This window comes from Pygoscelis adeliae, unplaced genomic scaffold, assembly GCF_000699105.1.
Source record: "Pygoscelis adeliae isolate BGI_AS28 unplaced genomic scaffold, ASM69910v1 Scaffold42, whole genome shotgun sequence".
Taxonomy (NCBI): domain Eukaryota; kingdom Metazoa; phylum Chordata; class Aves; order Sphenisciformes; family Spheniscidae; genus Pygoscelis; species Pygoscelis adeliae.
Genome location: NW_008824283.1, coordinates 2,041,143 through 2,063,821, shown reverse-complemented (window position 1 = coordinate 2,063,821; position 22,679 = coordinate 2,041,143). Strand labels below are relative to the sequence as shown.

Genomic DNA, 22,679 nt, shown 5'->3' with positions numbered 1-22,679 from the left:
TTCTAGCAATTGATATTTTTTCAACTTGGCCATGAAAGTACAGCATTTGAAATGGCCAGCCATATTTATTTCTTGCTGTTTAATAAATAACTTGATTGTGCTGTCTTCAGCTACTTGAAAGGCGGTAAGGGTTTCACGAGTTTAATTTTCAATGGTAGTTTAAATGTCATCTAATATTACACAATTGATGTTAGTACCAAGTTGTCACTTAGCCAGATGCTCGTAGAATCCCAGGCTCTTGGCCAAGGAAGCTCACGGCATTTGTATGGAGACAAGGTCAGCTGTTCCTATTCTCAGCTGCCTTAAGTGAGTGGTGCGCTTGCTTGAGAGCGCCATTTGCCTGCTCAGTTAGCTAGTCTGGGTGTTACAGCATCTCCAGGGAATCTGTGTGGTTTTCATGCAGTATTCCTTTGGATGATAAATACTAATTAGTTGTCATCTGGGAAACATAGACGGGATGTATGATATCAGTGCACGGAACTGGCTTTTAGGGCCAGCAGAACAGCTGTCAAGGGTATGATGTTGTAATAATTCAACTCACTAAAGACTGCGTGAAGAGTGTTTTAGTAGCTGGAAAGCTCTGCCACATAAATGCATGTGCTGTGATCTCACGCACAGGAAATCGCATGACCGTATATGATGATACAGATGTGCCAGAGTTTCTCTGCGGCTTCATTGCTGACTGTTTTCCTGGATCACGGTAGCCTAGATATGACAGTATGGACCACAATCAAGTTGTTACTTGCTCCGTGAAAACTATTACCTGGAAAAGCGATGCTTGATGATGAATGAATAACTGGGACAGGGGGAGGGAATGAGCTTTGTATTTAATCTGCCATTTCCTGACCAAGACTATGGAACTTTAACATATAAAAAAGATAAATTTATTTGAACAGTATAAAAAAAAAAAAAGACTTGGTTTTCATTAAGCAAAGATATAAACTTAAGTTGCAGAGGAAGGTAACACTAAAAATGCTTTCATTGAAGGTTTAAGTGAATTGTATTGCTGTCATTGAAATCTTACCTGTTTTGTTGTTGCTGGTTTTTTTTTACAGATGATCAGTAGAATTGAATATGTGCACACAAAGAATTTTATACACAGAGACATTAAACCAGATAACTTCCTAATGGGTATTGGGCGTCACTGTAATAAGGTTAGTCTAATGCTCTTTGTTTAAAAGATCCAAAGGGAATGGCTATGTTACTTGATTCAAGCTGCACAACCTTTTTAAAACTCATTGCTAAAACTGATGTTTTGGATGCTAAACCACGGTTCTCTGTGAGAACTTGAATTTCTCAGTGTCTGCTTCTAAATGCAGTGGCATACACATGTGGGTCTCTGACCCACCCTGTGGGATGCACTTGCTTGCAAGATGATTTCTAGGCTTGCAACAAGATTCTAAACTAACCCTAGAGAATACTTGGCTACTTTTCTCAATGATGGAGTTTCGTTATTGAGATGACTGTTGTAATCGCATTTTTTTCCTCAATGATAAAGTCAAATCTTATCTTTGGCTTTGGGGCTGACTTCCTGGGATGAAAAGAATTCGTGCCAACGTGGGAGCTCCTGACCTACCAGTCATCAGGGCATTAAATCTTGCAGTGACAGACTGGTAAAGAGAACTCTTCAGCCATCAGAATTGTGGATATGACTAATAGCCAACATGTAGATCAATTGTCTGTATAAATAAATGAAATTATGCAAATATGTTGATGGAAAACTGTTAAGTTGTAGAGTACCCGAATGTGTTGTACAACAAAAAACTGCTCTCAATTTATTTTGTGGGGGGAAAAAAACAGGGCCGGGGGGCGGGCTAAGGTGGTTGCACTTGTTTGGATGGGTAAATGTAGTCAGAAGTGCATGTTTCCTGTTGAAAACCTTATATAGAAGAAAACTTTTTAATTTTATTTTTAGTTCTCTTGAGTGAAATATGCTTAATCCTGCAATTTGTGTGTCGAGCTCGGGCAGACAGGCAGCATTGGCAATGCATTAAGCATGCTACTTAATAGAAATTAACTTCAGGACAAATGTACGTGATCAAGCTGTTTATTGGAAGCAAGATTCCCACTTATCTTCTCTATATGTCATCTGAGAATGTCTCATCTCTTTAGGCACTACTAGTATTTAAAATGTTTACCTTTGTTTGCCTGTATGAATGCCAACTTCAGGGCCATGAACACTAGAAGGGGAAAGCTTGATTAACATGAGATAACAGCTCTTGTCTGAAGAGGTGCAGTGCACTGAATGTTTAGATACAACCATTGTTGGAAAAGCTTGTAAGTCCAGCTGAAAGGCAGTCTTTATGTAATCCTGTTGCTGTTAAACTTTGCTTGTTCCCAAGTTTCATACTTTCACTCTGTAGAGCTCTATTTTTCTCTGCTGTGTCGAGCAGTTAGGCTCCTTAATTTTCTGGCATGACTTAGAGTATAACTTGAAAACTTTAATTTTTTTTTTGTAGTTTTAGTTTCTGATTTCCAATTGTTCTTTTTGGGCCATTTTTCTATACTTTTGCACAGTCATGCTAGGTTGGCATTGCTGCACTCTTTCATCTTGATGTGGATTAATGGCCTAGAAATTGCTGCTGTGCTTACTTTAGTGGAGGAACACATTAGATTTGCATAAGCTGAAATGAAAAACAAAATTGCCTGTAAACTGTTATATTTTTTCCCATTAGTAGACTAGTTAGGGAGCCACGCAATTATATGGTGGTAAACACCGTCTGTAGGCATGGGCTTCTTTACTGTTGCAGGGGTTTAGAGATTAGGGGGGTAGTTCTTGACAGAAGTGCAAATTAATAGGTTTACATGAGCAAAATGAGGAATGGGTTGCTTCTGTTTGGAACCAAGTGCTTTATCTAGGGAACACTTGCCACCATACAGACTTTGTTTCTTTTTATAACTAAGTGTAGTTTTGGGTTTTTTAGAGATGACTATGCACAGTTTAAAGAAAATCAGCCACAAAGACTAGAATAGCATGGTAATCTTGTTCCAGTAGCTTCCTGTCAGTTATATTTTTAAAGAAAATTAAATTGATTTTTTTCAAATTTTAATTTGGTGATGGGGAGAAATTTTGCTCCCACCTTAAAAGATGAATTTTCAGCTCTGCTAGAAATAAGCCCTGCATGCTTATGAAAGTAAACTTTAAGGTGACTAAATGCCTTCTACCTCTTCCTTACTGAAGATTTACTTTTTCTAAATGTCTCTTGGGGGAAGGGCAGTTTGTGGAACCAAATGATGCTTTTGTAAGCAAAACTTCAATTTCCTTTTTTAATAGAGCCAAATGTCACCATTGCTATCCCTGGTCAAGGCAGTGCCATTTTGGAGTGGCTCACAGTTGAAATTTACCTTGTCACATCTTTCAAATTTTCTCCTTGGAAAAAAAAAATTAAAAAATAAAAATACGAACATACATAGTTTTTTTTGAAAACTACAGTGCTTGGTGGAAGAAGGATGGCATTTGGCTACCCTGTTCTTTCTCGAACGCCTCGGTGTTGCCTGTCTGCGCCGGCCATTGTTGCAATGTAAGCAATACTGTTTGATGCACTGCCACCCTCTATTGTTTGTTCAGTGTTTAGAATCTCCAGTGGGGAAGAGGAAAAGAAGCATGACTGTTAGTACTTCTCAGGACCCATCTTTCTCAGGATTAAACCAGGTCTGAACTGTCTCCTATTCCAACCTCAACCCCAAATTCATGTGCTTTATTTTTGTTTTGTTTTGTTTTTTTTTTTCCTGGAGAATGTAGACCTTGCAAAAGCACCTCTTATGTTGGCATTATTCAGACATACTTGGCAAACATGTAACATTACTAAGATGTTTCCCTGTGGCGCTTGTTTAAATTGTGGAATTATTTCTAAACTTGATATTAAAAAGGGCTAAATGTACTTGCTTGACTTCAGATGCAGAAGCAGGTTTTATTTTTGTCCTTGAAAACTCAAAGGCAATCTATTGAATGTGTTGAAGGATAGATGTGCCACCCCAGTGAAATAGCAGGGCTCCTGTATAGGGCTGTCTGCTTGCCTTCCTGTAGGGTTCCTGCAGTGTCTTTCAAGGCATGTGGAGAAGTTCTGTTATCGCTTCAGCCAGACTCCTTCCCTTGCAGTTTTTGTTCAAAATCTTTCCAAATGTGTAATGAGGACTCTCATATTTTCATTCATTGTGCTTATAAAATGAAGTTACTCCAATAAGCTGTGTCTTGGAGAAGCATGAGCTTATCTTGTAGTGTTAAATGTAGTACTCCTGACTCTTTAAAAAGAGAAGATGAATTGGAGGGAAATGAAGACATATGCCAGTTCGTAGCAGGACAGCTGGAAATTGCTGAATATGAATCATAGCTCAGGAGTTTGGCCATAGAATCAGTCTGTAGCTTTCCACAATGATAGTCTTCACGTATTAAATCCCAGGCAGCTAGCTGCTGTATGCAAGCTGACAGGCTTCTGTTGTCTGCTTCTGAAACTTTCTTATCAGTTGAGGCAGAGACTTTGATCTACTTCTCTAGTTGCTCTTGGCAAAAATCTTGCCCTTTTTCTCCAGTTTCCTGCTTCATGCAACAAACAGAATTAAGGTGGTATGAGGTTATCTGTGGGAATACATCTGTGTTCCTCCTGTCTGGCATCGGTACATTCTGTGCTCATCCAAATCAGGCTGTATCTTCCAACTTAACTCTTTGCAAGATGGACTTAGTCTTTTGCCTTCCACCCATCTAGAATGGGAAATACAGAATGAGCCTAAGCTAGGGAACAGAGTAAACTTCTCCCAAGAAATCAGTGCCATAAAATAATATCCAGTTACTTGACTAGCGTAAAATAGGTATGTGCTGCTGAATTTATTCTTTTTTTTTTTAAGAGGTTCTACCCATACCTCTTGAGAGAATGCAGGATTACCTTGTTCAGGTCTAATATCGAGAGGTTGTAGCAGTTGTGGAACAGGCAGAGCATCATTTACTTTTATAACTCTTTTGAAGAAAGTAGTCTTAGCATGTCTGTGCTAAACAGGGCTAGATACCAGCTGTTTATGTATTAGAGACACACTTCAGTGTTAGCTAGTTTGATTGATGAACTATGACTTTGTCCCTTCATACCATTAATTAACAGCAAGATCCCCAGGATTACAGAAAGCACATGAAGACTTCGAATTGTTTGAAGTGTTTGTAACTAAATGTGCAGTGAAAATATTCTGACTGATGTGTATAGTGTTTGGTTTTCCCTCCTTCTCAAGGCATAGTATTTTGCTTAAACTAATGGGCAAAGGCCCTGCAAAAGTAGCTATTGCAAACTATATGTCAGAGGCTGTCATCTGATCAGAAAGCTTTAATCAGAAAATAAGGGATCGCATTTGAGCTTAGGCTTTGCTTCTAGGAAAGTTGCATTTGCAGTATAGTAATCACATAGAAGCTTTATGCTGTCTGCTTTAGGAGTTTAGTATCAAAATTGCTAATTTCCTGGTAGCTAGAGAACATACCCATGCTCACTAAGTGAGTAACTACCTCTAGTGGTAGCTGTGGCGGGTGCAACAGAGACAAGACCCCCACTTCCCTGAACTGTCTGACCAGTGTAGTTGATTTTAAAACTTGGTTTTAAGTCCTCTTGCTCAAAGCATTCTGGGCTTCCAGAGTGACTTCCACTAGAACAGCAAATGTAGAACTGCTGTGCTTTGTGGTTGCATATAAATCGTGGCAAGATTTCAACTCAAGGTTTTCTGCTCTGACATCAGTAGTTTAAGAGGTTTTTAGCTTTGTGTTTTCCTGTCTAGACTACCAGAGTTAAAAATCTTCTTCAACCAGAATTCTAAAACATACCTACCGTGCAATTCAGAAACTTTCGGTCTTTGGTATCTTTGATACTTCCATGTTGAGTGTCACTTTATAATTCACAGCACTTCAGTGTACCAGAGTGACCCTTTGTTTCAGTCTTGAATGCAGGTATACCTGTGTATCAATCTCTAGCACTTGCTTGCATTTAAAGCTGCATCTTCTGTTCTGGAATCACCTTTAAGGTGATGAACCTACTGAATAGGTTTTTACTGAGAATTTCTTGACCCTTATGTCTTCTTTCCATCATCTCCTTCCCTCACCCAAGTTACTTTTGCAGTATTCATTAATCTGTAGGGGTTGTAGTCCCTGATCCTGTAGCATTAATCCAGCATTAGAATAGGGAGTTCAGCCTGATGATTTGTAGCTTGAAGACTGATTGCTAGAATTTGAAATGTTCCTTGCGTACTTCTGCCTCAGCTTTTTTTGCCTAGTCCTGAAATCTTGTTGCAGGAAGGTATAGTCTGTATTAACCTTTGTAGATAGGCTGGCTGTTAGCACACTAATTAGCATGCACTCAGTCATTGGGCAAGCTTGGTTATTAGAAACCTAAATTGGATTCCATGTACTAGGCTCTAGCTTCCTGGCTGTATTAATATCATCAGCAAGTGTGTCATGTTGCTGTGATAGTGTTCTGGTAGTCTTAAAATGAGCGTATGATTGAAAGCAAGATGTCTTGTTTGCTGTTGAAGGTTTCGGCCTTATGCTCTGCAGAATGGCCAGTATTCTTTGAGACCTAGAGAAGAGTATAGGATGTGCATCATTTGCATTAAGCTGCTGAGCTGCCATTAACTGTCTGTATGTGTAAACTGCTCTAGTGTGAGTGGGTTTTTGTGAAGTGTGCTTTCGCACATACTAGTTTCCTTCCTAAATTGTACACTGTAGTTATCGAGCTAATGTGATACAAACTACAATAGTAACATAAAATAGTTGTAGAACTAAGCTACAGGTGCTGAGTAGCCAATCTAATCTATTCCATTGGATTGAGAAAAGGCTTGAACTAATTCCCTATTAAGTTTTTGAACTGGCTAGTTAAAGCCAGTTGTGACTCTGCACTGTTACTTTGCTTCCTCTTAACTGTAGGCTGTTACATTGTGTGGGTGTCAAAATGTAGCTAATGCCTAGTAAAAGAGGTTGGGGATTCCTTGCACTGTATAGGAATATAATCTATTTTCATTTTTCTTTAAGTTATTCCTTATTGACTTTGGTTTGGCCAAAAAGTACCGGGACAACAGGACAAGGCAACACATACCATACAGAGAAGACAAAAATCTCACTGGCACAGCTCGATATGCCAGTATCAATGCACATCTTGGCATTGAACAGAGGTGAGTTCAAGGAGGTTACTGCTGCACTTTGGAGGCTGCAAGATGATCTTATTTGTAAGCTTCTGGAGTGTCTGAACTAATTTTATATGAGTAAGTGTATATATCCCTTTGCAAGTGCTTTTCTTTTTGGCTGCCTGTTCAAGGGTAGGGTAAAAAATCCAAGCACCTAATTTGCTTCTTGAAGAGAGTCTAAGTCTTGCAGGCATGAGGTGGATGTTCTGCATACTGTTTTGTTTTTTTAAAGGATAGGCTATACTTCCCTGTGGATCTGTCAGAGGACCTTCACAAATGAAACGGTGCACTTTCCTGATTGTGTTGGTACCTGTTGATGGCACTGCTGACTGGCTTGAGATGCAATTCTGTAGCCAGAAAGGGTATTCTAAAGCTGGTGTCTGTGTCCTGTTTTCTCACTCTCCCTTCAAGTTAGTGAACTATTGTTTATCCTTTTGTCTGCAAGCAAGACTTAAAGATCTCTTACTTCACTCGCACTGTATTTTGGTTTCTGGTATACACAACCATAGTTGTGGATCTGTATGTATATATGTCTATGTATGTGTATTTATATGTTTGAGCTTTGCTTAATCAACAAACACATTTTTTATCATCTGGATCAAAAGCATATTGCTACTGCAGTATCCTAGCAGCGGTCCATTGGAGATAGCACTTTACATTGTTTGGAAGTGTATGTTAGGTACTCATGAGATATGAAGTGATGCTTCCCTTCTCTTCCTTACCTACATGCCTAGATGTTGTAATGTGTAAGTGTAATAGTGTGGCTTTACCACATGGTGCTGAGGTCACTTAGCCACAGTTAAAACTTCCGTGAATGCCTGTGCCTCTGACCTTCAATTTAATCAAGATGGGAATGACAGAATTTCTAGTGGTCAACTTCAACTGACCATGTAACTTAGAAATATTTGGTGCTTTAAAATGCTTCATGTTTCTTCTTTGCTTTAATTTCTTTAAGGTTCCTTAAGTGTATTTTATTGTCAGTGTCATTATCTAAAGCCTGCTTGACATGTGGGTCAAGTAGGGTAAATGACAGGTGTCATTTCTGAAGTACATTTCATAGAACCCAAGCCATCCTTGTAAGGGAATAGCTGTGCTAGCACCTTACAGTGAAGGGAGGGAACTGCAAAGGTCTATCGCTTTTGAAATTAGTTGGAGGTCTTGTATCATCTCTGCTTAAACTGTCTAGATCAAGTTAACAGTGAGGCAAACAAATAATATATTCCTGTAATCAAGAGAAACCAGTCCTGAAGCTTATGGCTGAATATGTCACCTGTTAGTGCTGTACTTTAACTGTTAGAGAACACATTTTCCTATATGTAGTGACAGCTATTCTTGGAGCTGTTTGCAATGTTATCCATTTCTTGTTTTAGTAATGAAGAGTATTGTCCTGTTTTCCAAATCCTGAAAATCATTTTTATCAGTATATGCTCAAATGTAATATATCCATTACAGATCTACAGAGCTAAATGTTTCCTACTACAAAATTATGAAATTAAGTATTAAAACAATTAACTGGATGGGGGGTGGAACCTATTAATCCCTTTATTGCTTCTGAATTTACCACTGCCTTCTCAGAAAACGTAATTTTATGTCACGGCCTCATACCGGTTCAGTGAATCCTGTTGATGATTAAAATCTGCAATTCTAATACAATTAGCAAGTTTTGCAGGCTGGAATTTGTGGTCTTAGTATCATTTTTCATCCCTCTGTCTTTGGCTGTGGTTTCATGTTACAGCTGAGATGACCTCAGAGCTAGCTGCTGTCAAGAGGAGTGAACCAATCTTATCTTCCCTGGCCCCTGGGCACAGCTAGTGCTTTTTTGGCCTTGTGGTGAAATGGCTTAGGGAGCAATGCTGATATTCTTCTGGGATAGCTCCCTGAACTGGTTCCCCAAAGGGTCAGAGAGCTGCAACGTGAGTTGAGGGGGTGACAGGCATGCCAGTCCGGTGATTATTAGTGTTTATATGGGGTTGACTGTAACATAAAGCATCACCTACCACTTCTTTCCTCTCATACCGAGATCTGGAGGTAGATCTGTCCAGGTTCTTACAGATTGTTCTCATTTAAAGGTAGCTGTTTTACCCTCACTCGTATGTATAATCCTGTTTGCAATACTGCTCTCAGCCTTTTGCTCCCTTGTAGGGGTAGTAGGTGCATAGTCTTTCCTGTGACCGTTTAAATGCTTTTTTTGCAGATCTGCTTGGGTGGCAAAGTAGCAGCAATACTTGTCAGGTTCTCTTGATAAGGGAGCTGGGAGGAGAAAAATAAGTTATTTTTCTGTCTCATGATAAATAGATGTTAGCTGCAGAGGGGCAGTCAGAGGAAAAATCTAATTCGACCACAGCTGGGAAGAGGCAACTTTGCCAAGAGGAAAAAAATCATGGAGCGTTTTTTCCACTTCAGTGAACTGTACTAGCCTCAGTAATCATGAAAGCTGTGTATGATGGTGTTCATGTGGCTGAAGTGTGGATCTGGAGCATATGCAGTACAGAAAACATTTGAAGCCTTTTAGATGAGAGTTTGCGTGCAAATTGTCGGTGAAGGCTATGGATGCATAACTTGGGAGTTCTCTAGCTGCCTTAAAACAGAATTCTTGTGGGAAGAAAGCAGAGGCACCTCTCAGATTGATGCATGTACCTTTCTAAATATTGCTTGTCTTTTAAAAATCATGGAGGCAATTCAGGGTTTTTTAACAGAAGTGAAGAAAGAAGGGAGTTAATGCCCTTTTGGGGATAGATGTTCAGTATTGGTCCCAGACTGAGGCAAGGTTCAGGGAGAAATCTTCCTTAATGAAGTTGAGGCTAATGTCATGTATCTCTCTTACAATGCATTCTGTGGTTCCTACAGGTAAAACTTTAGTTTCTATCCAAGCTACTTAATTAAATGGGAAAGACGTTTAATGTTTCACTCTTTATTTTCCAAAGTTTTTGTCTCCCAAATTATTCTAATGTAACTACAGATGGAAACTTGCCACACACAATACCTACTGACTATTTCTTGCTTGAAAAATGAATAGGATCTCCTTCCTGCTTGTGACGACTTGTTACATGCCTGCCAGTGGAATCCTGAACACCTAGATGTCTTAGCTGTATTAGAAAGAGACCTTCCTTTGCACCAAAGCTTAGGTTTTATTCCTTAATTTTTATTTTTTAAATTTTGGAATGCTTGCACTATTTGGAATGAAGTATGAAATGGCAAAATTTGTAATTCATTGTGTTCTTCCTCTTTCTCCAGTCGTCGGGATGACATGGAGTCTCTAGGCTATGTATTGATGTACTTTAACAGAACCAGTCTGCCTTGGCAAGGATTAAAGGTAGGTTATGTTGCCTTTTCTTTTTCCTCACCCTTATTTTCATGTTTGGGTATCGTGCTTCTGCCTGCTGCTCTGGATAGGTGGTTGTATATGATGTTTAGCTTCACTTACACAAAGCGGCTTTTCCCAAGGCATGCTATTTATAGAATGTAGAAGAAAGGTTCTTTCTGCTTCTTGTGCAGCAGGCAAAATGTGTATTGTTTGACTGTCTTAAAATTTATGCTAAACAATAGCTTATGTCATCTTTGCAAATTATTATTGTCCTGTTGTAGGCTGAGGCCCTTTTTGGGAAGTAGAAAATAACATTGCTAGTGGCTTTTTGAATTGCTGTAGAGAGTATGGAAATAATCTCTTGCCTAGCAAGTTCAGCTTTAGTGATATCTTCAGTCCAGTTTATGGCATGACTGAATAATTATTAGCTGCAACAGACTTGTTTCAAGTATTTTCATGTATTGGTAGCCAAGTACAAGCATGGCAAATATTTCTTATTTCTGTTATATAGACTTCAGTGATTTGTTTTCATGTTTTAATTGTTTTCCTTCCTCCATGTGAGAGTTGTGTAACCCAAATGGTGTTGCAGCTGCAAGTTTTCTAAAAAGACAAGCTGCTTGTAAAACACTAGAACTCTTCAGCTGCATATGAATGCAAATGGCTGCTTACTGAAACACGCAGGCAGCCCTTGAATGGGGTACTGAGTGGGAATTAATAGAACTTTGGCAAATGTAAATGCAAGTCTGGTCTGTTTAATGGACAAAAGCAGCAGCTAGAACTACACGAGCTGTGCCACGTGATGGAAGCATTAGACTGCCCAAATGGTATTAAACTGTGTCCAAATCTTAATACCAGATTGACCTTCATTCTGTTTGCAGTAAGTGTGTGGGACTTGGAGATTTCACATAAAATACTTACGGTTGACCAAAGGATTTTTGTTATTTTTTTTGCTACTGTCCTTGTTAATCCAGTGTTGCACAGTATCTCTTATATTGTGACCTACATGTTCCACAGGCTGCAACAAAGAAGCAAAAGTATGAAAAGATTAGTGAAAAGAAAATGTCCACTCCTGTTGAGGTTTTGTGTAAGGTAAGAGTTTCCAAGTGATGTCATACTGTGAAATGGAAGTTCTTTTCTTTCTTGTTTTTTTAAAACTAGAGCCAGTAGATTAGTCTCACATGGCATTTGCTGCTGAATAATACTTCCCTGGCAGTCATGGGTACCTTGTGTTTGGCCACCCAGCAGGACTGTGAATGTGTGTAACAGGGCAGGCATTCGCTGCTGTTTCTTGGCATAGTTCATGCCACCATCATTCCAGTTCTTGGTGACTGTTGGCTGTGCAAGCTCTCCAGCTCTCTTAGGTGAGGCTTGTTCATTTCTTCAACTTCTACAGTGAAAGTTCTACATGTGCCCTCATGGATGAATAAAACCAAGGTAGAGCTGTATAGCTTGCCTGTATATACTTGTTTCTGCCTCTTCAAGATTGTTCATGTTGTCTTCTGTATCTCAAATAGAGGCTGTAGTGGAATTGGATGTCAAGTGGTCTTTAAAGCCACATTGCAGAATGATGTTTTTCCAATGCTATCCTTTAGGTCTTAAGATTTCTCTTGAACTGTGGCAGCCGCATGCTTGTTAAGAAAGGTCCTTGAGAACACATGGTAGTTTTTGCACATCAAACAGCAGCACCAAGGATTGCACTTTCTAGTCATGCACATTTATATACACTTACAGTCTGACAGCCTGTTCCAAACTGCTGAACTGTTGTACCCTGTGTTTTCTTGTAGTGCAGCACTATGCTGTGTGCTATTACATATTTATGTGTAGGCTTTCATATAGCATTAAATGTATAAATATGTAAAGCAGGGAATCTTTGAAAGAGGTTTTCAGGGTTTAAGTCTTCACACTTAATAGTGGTAACTGACCTTGCTTCTAGTATGCTCAAGTAGATTATCAAGGAAACATGAGTGGACTCTTTAGAGAAACAATTACTACTTATTTCAGAGACCTAGTTAATAAGAACTAGGTTTAATTAGGATGAATGAAGTGCTTTAAATATGTTGTATGTTGAAGGTTTTGGTAGCAGAGGACTTGTGATTGCAAAACATGCATCAGGTAACAATTCTGGGGAAGGAATGTGTACCTGGTAACTTGCTGATAAAATCCACTTTCTGAAATACAGGATAAATGAATACCTAGAGGCAAAGTGGAATTCACACTTAGGAATCTTCAGCCAGTTTTTCTCTGCCGTTATAGACAGAAATACAGCTCTTTACCTTCTTACAGGCTTGTTAGAAGTTTTTTGCTGCAAGCCATGGCTTGATGATTAACACTGTTGATTTACAGGGATTCCCTGCAGAATTTGCCATGTATCTGAACTACTGTCGTGGCCTGCGCTTTGAAGAGGCACCAGATTACATGTATCTGAGGCAATTATTCCGTATTCTTTTCAGGTCAGTCTCAAAGTGGAAAAGTACAGAAATTTGTCAGTGCTTTACCAGTTGGTAACTGCTCTGTGGGACTTGCACTGCAGAAAGCTGCTCCGTATGTGGGTCTTTCTTTCATTTCAGAGTTTGAAAAGCTGTTTAAAGGACCTGAAAAATATTGTTCAATGTTAAACTTGAAGGAAAAGATTCTCTTGTTTTTGCATTGCCTGATCTGACCACCAATGCTAGAGGGTTGAGCCCATGCTTCCAGTTCTGTTGCAAGTAGCTTAAGAAATTGACCCCTCGGTAGAATTGTTTGAAGCTTTTTCTATTTGGAGATTGGTGATGGGACTAGCAGTGGTGCCCAGGAGACGGATTTCAATGGAGGGGAATAGTGCTGTTTCATTGAGTTTGTTAGAGAAACCAGAACATAAACTCAACCTTGTGGAGTGAACAGCATCTGTCAAAAGAAGAGCTGGTACTGATCTCTCAAGAGTCTACCTCCAAGTTTCTGGAATCCAAAGCAATTTTTATTCAATGATCTACAATACTGCAGTCTCTCCTTAAAACTATATATATATTTTAAGGAAAAAAAAAAAGCTGAGAACTTCAGTGCAGACAAATGGGTAAGCTGGGTTGTGAGTAAGTGCTTCTACAAATGTAGACTTTTGCGTAAACAGTGAAGAAAATGCTGCTTAATGGTATTTGGGCTTGCTTCGAGAATCCCTTTAAGTTAGTAATACTTAGCATTTATATACCATTCATAATCTCCAAAGCAGCTTACAACAAGAGTTAACCTCTAGTTCTGGGTTTTCAGCAAAGGCTTGGTATTAGCAATAAGGAAGTTATGATGTGTTACAGTAAAGTATTTCACTCTTTTCTAGGACCTTGAACCACCAATATGACTACACATTTGACTGGACAATGTTAAAGCAGAAAGCAGCACAGCAGGCAGCCTCTTCCAGTGGGCAGGGGCAGCAGGCCCAAACCCCCACAGGCAAGCAAACTGACAAATCCAAGAGTAACATGAAAGGTTAGTAGCCAAGAACCAAGTGACGTTACAGGAAAAAAAAATTACACTAATTTGGACAATGTCAACAATTTAAGTGTTAGATCAAGGAGGTGGTTTAAAAAATATATTTGGCTGTTAATTTAAAAAGCAAAACCAAAAGACGTCCTTGGAGAATTTGACTACTAACTTTATACCAAAATGTCCTTGTTCTTCATATCATTTCTTCTGGGGATGTTGGGTCATTTTAACCACTGCATCTTTTGCTCCCACATTAACCACTTTCCAAAAACAAGAAACTGACTTGGTGTTGGGATTGTGACATTTTTATTTATTTTTACTTATATATACATATATATATTTTTATATATATATAAATATATAATACAATCCAAAATCCTAGACCTAACACTTCTTAAGGGATAATTCTCATTAACTAGGCAAGGATCTAGAGACTTTGGGTTCTACTCTGTTCCAGCTGGTATAGTGCTGTGGGTTTGCTTCTGTTCTGTATGCCTCAAATATTGGAAACAGAAAATTGTGAATGATCTGGCTTCCTCCAGTGGGTTTACATTGAGACATTTGGTCCAGAGTTAAAGGAAAGGACCAGTGAGCTCAAAATGTCTTGCCTAAATCAAGGAGTAACCCCAAACTGCTGTGGACTGCCAAGTCATAATTTTCTGAAGTATCTGGATGCTCTGGGGTGGGGCTTCAGGTTCCTTGACTATTTTTAATGTTTCTAGGTTATGGTTTCAAAGGGAAATGTGAAATGTTCAAGATGTAATTGTGTGAAAACTGAGTTCTGAAAAGGCAGATATGATTTTTTTTACATATTCTAGAAGCTTTTTAAATTTTTTTGTGATGTAAATCTACCAGTGTTAGCCTAGTCAGTCACTAGAATGAAACTGCTACAGCTAATGACTATTACAGCCAGTCTTGTAATGAAACTGATTCCTCAAGATGAGCTGTGGATAAAATTGAAGCTAGTGAGGCTGTCTGAGTGAGAGTAGAGAAGCTAGGTTTAAGTTAGTACTTGGGCATTGCTAGTACTTGCTACTCTTCAGTACATTCTTGTCTTGACTATCATTTTTATGTGTATAAAACTATATATTAAGGTAACATGGCAGACTTGGAAGTCAAAGAAATGCAGAAGTTTGCAATAAACTTATCAAAACATTGTTTTTCATGTATTGTGGCAGCATTCAAACATTGCCAGGTGGCTTTAGTCAAAATAGCTATCCAAAAATATAACACTTCATCCAGAAAAATGAAGAAGTAAAATACCTGCTGGTCTTCCCAAGACACAATCTGGAATGGTTTCTTGAAGAAAAAAAAAAAACTTCCACAGGATGCCATTAAATGTCCAATTCTTTGTGGCATAAAGAGTCCAGCTTGTTTTGCTGGAGCTGACAGGTGTTACAACACTGAAGGCTGTAAACCAGTTCCTTCAGCTGGAACACCGGTACGTAGCAGACTCGTAGCAGTCTATCTTAGTAGACTAAGATTGCTTAGTCTATCAGTAGACTAACAGGCTTAGATTGCTTCCCAAAATACAGAAGCTCTGACTGGAGTTCAGAACCCACTACTGAACCAGCGCAATGTTGGGAGAGATTGGCTGTTAGAGCAGGAGGGAAGGAAGTAATCTGAGCAAAAATGTGGATTCTTCACAATGGCTCATGCTTAAAGTGAAGGTCTTAACAGGAGGTGATGGTCTGTAAACGGATGCTGCCGTGAAAATCAAGTTGTATGCACTTGAAATATTGTTTTGCCGGTGAAGTATTCTGAGGTTTAACGTGCTACTCTTCTGGCTCAGGCGGTCTCTGACCAAGTGCTATAGTATAAGTGAAGAAAAGGTCATTATAATGATTATCTGCCTCCATCTTCTAGTGATGATTTAGTGACAGAGTGCAAAGCTGCAGCAGACTGACAAGCACGAGTAACGGGGAAGCTGTCTTGCAGTTGAACCTTAATAGACCATTTCTGTTTCTTGATGGACATTTCCTCATCGCACTGCCCTTTGGTAACGAGGCCCATTGCTATAGCTATGGAGAAGTTGCTGTTTTTCTAGCAGAATTTCATTGGCTCTTGCATGGAGTAACAGCCTTTTAGGGGAATGACTCCCTCTCCCCTCCCTATCACGAAGAAAAGGCTTGTGACCTTTGGATCGATCAAGCTGTAATGTCAGCAAAGCATTAAAGTAGTGTTTGTCAAACATCTGAAGACTTCTCCACCTTCCTAAAATAGTTAGCTTAGTCTCTTCATCAAAGCAAAGATTCCAGATTTCTAAAATCCTAAATGCCTTTTTGTGGGGAATATTGATTGTTAATGAAGATTTTCTGAAACCAGCTAAGCTCAAGCTGGAGGCTGTATGGCTTATGTTGCTGTCACATTGATGATTAATTAAATACTTGGTTATTTTTTCCAGAGTTCAGTTAAATTCTCATGTAGTTGCTGTAGCAAAGCCTATGCTGAAGTGGCTTAAAAGGCTTCACGGTATCAAGTTATACCCCTCTGGTAACCATATCCAATTTAACAAGAGTACTGGAAATAGCAATTTACAGGTGCATTTATTGGTTAAAATCTTACAGTATACTGTATAAAGTGCAAGTACTATTGAATATGTGCATCTGGGGAGAGTGGTGAAATCTTAATTCTTTCAAACAATGTCCAGAGACTTACATGACTTAGATTGTTTGGACAATGTGCTCATCTATAGATATTCCTGGCTGCCTTAACTCGGATCCATATTAAACCATCTCGCTGAGTCCTATAGGCTATTCAGGCTGAATATTCTGTTTGGTTCCAGGGTAGCCTGTTCTGTCAATGGCCTTTTTGCTCTTTTTTTTTTTTCCTGTCTCTCTGTGGAACCCCATGCAGTGTCTTCTGTAACAGCAAGATCAGCTGTTTTTGAACTTGGGAGAGGTGAACTGTTTCAACAGACAGAGCTTCTCTGCTGACTCTGGGAAGTTTAGCTCTCGATCTCTTGACAGTGCAGCAGCTGTTCAGGTGTGATTTGTAACAATGCTTACAGTCAGCTTCCCTCAGTCATAAAACTGACTCAAGCAGTCAGTCTCCAGGATAAAGTCTATCAGTTCCATTTGTGAGAGATGTTTTTAATTCACTTCAGTGTAGAGTTCTGTAAGCCCGTCAGCAGTCCCATTAGCATTCACTGGACACCTGTGGTCGTGGCAGTATTTCTCAGAACAGACTATTAATTCACTACTTGAGATTTAGCCAATTGACAACTAAATACTTTTCACTGCTTGTCTCTGCAGCTACTTAATAGAGAAAAAGTTTGAACACCTCTCAAGTAGAGGAGCTTCCTACAGTATGACAGTACAGTTACTCTTCTCCCATTGATCAGATCTGCAGCTATGGTAGTAATAAAGCAATTTGAGTATCCCTCACGTAGCATAGAGATTATCAAAGTTTTGGGTAACACCCCAGAGGAACAAGGAGTGATGAATGTGCAGGTTTGAACTGGCCCTGTATATAGTGAAGATTTGTTAGAGAGATGCCGGCATAAACTCTTCAGCATGTTCTTCGTTCTGGCAAAGTCTCGTGCGCTACATGAATGTCTCAACATCTCATTGGACAGCTGCGGTTGGGCTGTTTGGGAACACTTCTGTGCAGTCTGAATAGGACTTGAAAGGGATGTTGTGGGTTGAATCCAGTAGATTGCTGGATTCAGTAGATGTTGCTCTCTGTAGAGTTGGGCATTCTCTTGCCCTTAATAGCTTGGATTTGAGGTATTCTAACAAACAGCAGCATATCATTTGTTAGCATGTCCTTTGTCCTCAGGTTCAGGATCCTGTTTTCATTTGAAATGTCCAGGCTTCTAAAGCAATGAGTTGATCTGTTTCTTTCCACACTGGGAACACACTCCTCCTCTGTTGACTTAGTTTTGGCTGCTTTGATGGAGAAAGTGGTTCAAATGACGAATCAATGGTCACTGCTGAACACACTAAATGGAAAAACAGTGTAACTTTTGGTTGTATGCATCAAGTAAGGGTTATGGACAACTTTATGCCATTGGAACTAAGGAATCCCTTGGGGTTTCTGTGTGAATTTGCACTCAGCTGGGACTGACTGTCTTAATTCTGGTGCAGGATTATTTTTTTTTTTTAGAATTGCTAGTGCTGGATAAAGAGAATTGTCCTTCAGTGCATTAAGATTGGGTTTAAACAAAGCTGTTGAATCTCTTCTAAATTACCTGTAGCCCATTCTGGAAGAGTTAAAGCTGTCTTCTGGGTACTATCCAGATACATTTTTTTTTTTTTTGATTGAATGTCAGGCTATGTTTAAGACTTGTTTGCACTTGCTTGTCTCTAGATGACAGCATAAGCTATAGCTGAGGTCAGCTTTATCTGTATTTCCCTGTGGAGAGATTTCTGTTGCAAAAACTCAGAGCTGTTGTTCAGATGAATTCATACATTGACAGAATACTGTGCTGTTCGGAGGGCATCCAGAATGGAAACTTGCTTGGCAAAAGTAGTTTTTGGTTGAGACTCCTGTTATCTCTTTAAAGCACAGTGCTACTACCTGAGTCACCAGAAATGAGTATATAAGCAGTCACGTGAAGAGAAGACTGGCTTAGCTTGCAGTAACTGGTTCTTTGAGATCTATGTATGTATTCCTTTACTCCCTTTTCCACAATGTCTTGAACTTGTCATTTGGAGTACTGGACTTTAAAAGAATTGTTCTTGACGCCCCACCTCCCCTGTCACATGAGTTGTTTCACTTGTCCTTCCAAGGACAGAAGGTATGCTGGGTTCCTAGTCACAGTCAAAGGTTCTCGCTTCTGTTCTGGTTGCCCAGAGTGTCGTACATGTGAGCATGTAGAGAACACCAGTTACTGTAAGGTAAGTTATTCCTGTTCCTTTTCCTTCTGTCTGTGTGACACTGCTGTACTGCATCTCTGAAAAGCACTACTGCAATCAGATGACAGTTTGACATTCAAGAATATAAACACGAGATGTTGCAGACAAGTAGAAAACAATCCTATGAAATTACATCCTGCTTCCTAGTGGCAATAACACATCTTGTTTTCAAACTGTTGGTCTGAATTCCTATTTGAAGAATGTGGCATCCAGCTGGTACATAAGCCTGTTTTCCAGTGCAGCAGTAGGTGTGAGTGAGAGGTGTGTGTTTGAGCTAAAGGGTGGTGGCGAATGCTGGTTAGCTTTGGAAATGGACACCAGGAACTCTGCAATTCTGAGACGGAGCAGCATTTTCCCCTTTGAATGACCATAACTGATGTTTAATTCTCCTACTGTGAAGGCTGTTCCTCATTTTCATCCTGTATCAGTAAGTTGCCCTTGTGTTTATCTTGCAGGTTTCTGAGCATGGCGAGGATGGGACAAAGCAGAGCAGATCGGAGCAGGACTTGTCACTCCCCAAATCCTAGAAATTTTAGTTCATACGTACACTTGCCAGTGGCTGTGGGCAACCATTTACTTGGTGTAAAGAACTTAATATCAGTATAAACTGGCTCTGGGCAGTGTCAATGATGCTGCACTTCGAGTTGTAGCAGCTGTAATTGTGAATATTTCTGAGATAGTGAAACATGGTGTCCAGTTTTCTATTGCATTTTTTTCAAGTGGAAAAGTTAACTAATGGTTGACACACAAGTGGAGAAAATTGTGCATATGCCAATTTTTGTTACCTTTTTACTTTGAACTACACTGCTTATGAGATCTCATTGTTTTGGAAGAATGGCATGAACAGTCTTCGGCAACAGTTGTGATAATTGTAAATGCTCACAATTGTGCACTCTTTTCTGGTTATTCCTCCCTGGGTTTTGAAAGTTGTACACTTAAAACATTCTTAAAGTTGTTGGCTTCTATGTGCAACATACCAAGCCAGCTGACATGGTAGTAACCAAAGATTCCAGTTTTTAAGCGTATGAAAGACTCTGCCTGCTTACCTGTGCTAGAAATAACAGCATCTAAAGTGAAGACTTAAGAGAAACTTAGCGACTACTAGATAATCTTTAGGACTCTGCATTAACTCTATAATGTTCTTGGTATAAAAGGAAAAACAGCATATTTGTCACGAAATTTAGTTAACATCTTACAACTGAACCTGTATGTAAGTTGCTTAGATAAATGTAATCACTGTAAACATCTATATGATCTGGGATTTTGTTTTTATTTTGAAGCGGGAGCTTTTTTGTTTACAACTTCATTAAAAACTAAAAACTGTTTCTGTAAGGAAATGAGATTTTTTTTTTAATTTGCCTTGTTAATTCAGTTTAAGAAATCTACATTACCCTGTTTTTAAACCAAGTTTTGAGGCCATTTGTTAAGCAAAAGAAGTCATATTTCTTTCTAAATCATTTTAGATTTAGTGTTGTAACTCTTCCTCATTTTGTTTTTAAATAAATTTTATATTTTTTCCTTGAGGGGGAAGGGGCAGTCTTGCATTTTTATAACTTGTTGTTTGAGACCAGCCCTCTATACTAAGATTGGATTTTTTTTAAAGTGAAATGGCATCTTTTGCAGACCCCGTATTGGCAGCCTCCGAGCGTTGCCATGTCATGCATCGGCTGGACTGACTTGTGATTGCTAGTTTTGAAAAAAATTTGAATGGAGTATTTGGATGGTTTTAAACCAAGGCATTTTCTTTCAAGTTCTTGTGAAGTGGATATGACCAGATTTACTCTTGTTCTTGGAGACAGCCTCGCACCATGCAGAGTTCACATTGGTTACTGCCCCAGGCTGTCTTCCTTCTCACTCCTATTCTAGCCCAGCTGAAAGAAAGAAATACTTTTATTGCTGGTAATTCTTTAACAGTGTAATTTATTCCTTTATAGCATGTCAGAATAAATTAAAAAAATGTCTGAAAATGCTGCCAGATGCCTATTGTGTAAATGTTGTTTGTATGTTAGCTTTTTAGACAGTTACCATGCATGTAGCAGAGTTCCTGCTCACAGTTCATATTTTTACTGTTTGAAAAGGTCTTTCATTTTGAAAACTGTTTCTTCAAGATCATAATACCTACACTGTGCGCTCTCTGTCATCACGGAGTGGTAATCTGGATCAAGGCCGCACTCTCCAGCGGTCACTATGCATACTCTCTTTACGAGAAGGATCTGCCCCGAGAAAATGTTAAACTTTAGCTGGAGAACATTGTGTGCTAATAAACGTTTGTATAGATAATCTGGGAGTACAGGGAGGTAAAAAGTCTGCCGGGCTTCAGAGATGTCAGTGCACATTTGGAAACTTCTGAGTTGGAGCGGTCTCTCTGTTACCAGGAAGGTGGAAGAGGAAATGTAGCTCATTCTTCTGGCTAGGATGTTTTTCTAGACTCCTGAGTATTGCCCCATCCAAATAAGGATGCTTTACAAGCAATGCCTCATATGAAAACTAGTATGTTTCTAAGAACTGGTATCTAGAATGCTATGTTATGTCCTTATATATGATTTCCACTGTCTAGGCAATGCATCTGAAGGGGAAGAAGCATCAGTGAAATGCCTTCTTGGCAGCTGTTTTCAGAGTGGCTGCTTGGAATTGTTTTGGCACTACTTTTCTTGCTTTGACATGAGATATTCAAAAGTCAGAGGAAATCATTTGGTTTCAGGAGAAGAAATTATTTTCTCTGTCCATTAAATTTACTCATGACTTTGAGGAGGGTTGTGAAACTTTAGAAACAAAACTGCCCTTGATTAAGCGCTGTAAGCCAGAACAGTTCATATGCTTGGAGTGTCAAAATGCATTGGTTCTTAAAACTGCAAGCCTTGTCCTACAGAGGAGCATGGAGTCCAGTCAGTCTTTCAGACATGGTGTGTTAGAGTTTACTTCTGCACGGAAGTGTGAGTTCAAACTGTCGGCTGTGTCGTGCTGCTTTGCAGAAAACCAGCCTGCACCAGACATGCTGAACAACGAACAAGATGGCAACCTTCCTTAAAGAGATGCTGTGATACTGAACACTCATTTGCTGTATAATCTATTTGGTTTGTAACAAAGACTTAAAACTGAACGCATTAAAAACTATGTGGATCTTGACTTCTGGTTGCAGCTCTGCAAAGGTTTTGTGTTGGGAGGTTTACTCTTACCTACTGATCTGATGCAAAGTCAAAAACTTCTGCAAGCTGTCCCAGGCCCTTTACCAGTAATTATCATTATACAGAGGCCATAAAGCAAGAACTACAACCTCATGCTCCCTGGAAAGTGCTAGAATTCAGGTAATGACATTAGGCTGTGACAACAGGTTCTTAATCATCTTACTGAGCTGTGTACAGGGTTTCAAAGCAATTTATTAACCTCCTTATAACAACTCTGAGAGGCATCCTAAGGACACCTTTTAAGGGATTGCTTAATTTGGAGTGTGGAGTGCTCCTATGCGCAGCATACTGGTTCATTATTTTTAACCTATTTAAGCCATTCCTTGCTACAAGCAATTGAGAGCCTTTTTCTCTCCTCCCATAAAAGTCTGAAAGAAGGGCAGGCTGCTCTAGGTCTCAGTTATTAGTAACATTAGTAACGTCGCTCTCACTGCCTTGCCTGCTGTTCTGCGTGGTGGTGGGTATTGGTAATAAGTGATGAATTCAAGCCCTGGCTGTGTTGAAAACACTGTTGGTCTCTGAAAGCTAGATACGTTTCTGGTAGGTGCGTCAAGCCTGTCCAGTGTGTGCCATCCTAATTTTTTTTTGCTGATTGCTATTGAATTCTGTCTGTATGAGCGTTATTTTTCAAGCTTACATGTTGACTTGCTCTGCTATTGCATTGTTCTGCCTGTTCTCTCAGTTGGCTTTTTCAGGTGCATTGCTTACAACTTGCAGGAACTTGTATGTGCT

General features: G+C 39.4%; 1 protein-coding gene and 1 long non-coding RNA gene across 6 annotated transcripts in view; one reads left to right on the top strand and one right to left on the bottom strand.

Moving 5' to 3' along the window:
- CSNK1A1 (casein kinase 1, alpha 1) overlaps nucleotides 1-21,888 on the top strand; it is a 36,387-nt gene extending 14,499 nt beyond the window's left edge. The window contains exons 4-11 of one of the 5 annotated variants that reach the window (XM_009318486.1): nucleotides 1,056-1,154; nucleotides 3,569-3,652; nucleotides 6,995-7,134; nucleotides 10,381-10,459; nucleotides 11,465-11,539; nucleotides 12,794-12,900; nucleotides 13,758-13,870; nucleotides 19,218-21,888. In XM_009318486.1, coding sequence (XP_009316761.1) covers nucleotides 1,056-1,154; nucleotides 3,569-3,652; nucleotides 6,995-7,134; nucleotides 10,381-10,459; nucleotides 11,465-11,539; nucleotides 12,794-12,900; nucleotides 13,758-13,870; nucleotides 19,218-19,225 — 705 coding nt within the window. In that variant the 3' untranslated portion in view covers nucleotides 19,226-21,888. Of the gene's footprint in view, nucleotides 1-1,055; nucleotides 1,155-3,568; nucleotides 3,653-6,994; nucleotides 7,135-10,380; nucleotides 10,460-11,464; nucleotides 11,540-12,793; nucleotides 12,901-13,757; nucleotides 13,912-19,217 lie in introns of those variants that run through there. The other 4 variants (XM_009318483.1, XM_009318488.1, XM_009318487.1 and 1 more) reach the window with 4 other exon arrangements.
- LOC103912244 lies at nucleotides 3,894-6,249 on the bottom strand. Its single transcript, XR_663359.1, has 2 exons — nucleotides 5,799-6,249; nucleotides 3,894-4,699 (listed from the first exon to the last, which is right to left on the bottom strand). It is a non-coding gene; the product is annotated as an uncharacterized LOC103912244 (long non-coding RNA).
- Nucleotides 21,889-22,679: the final 791 nt, after the last annotated feature.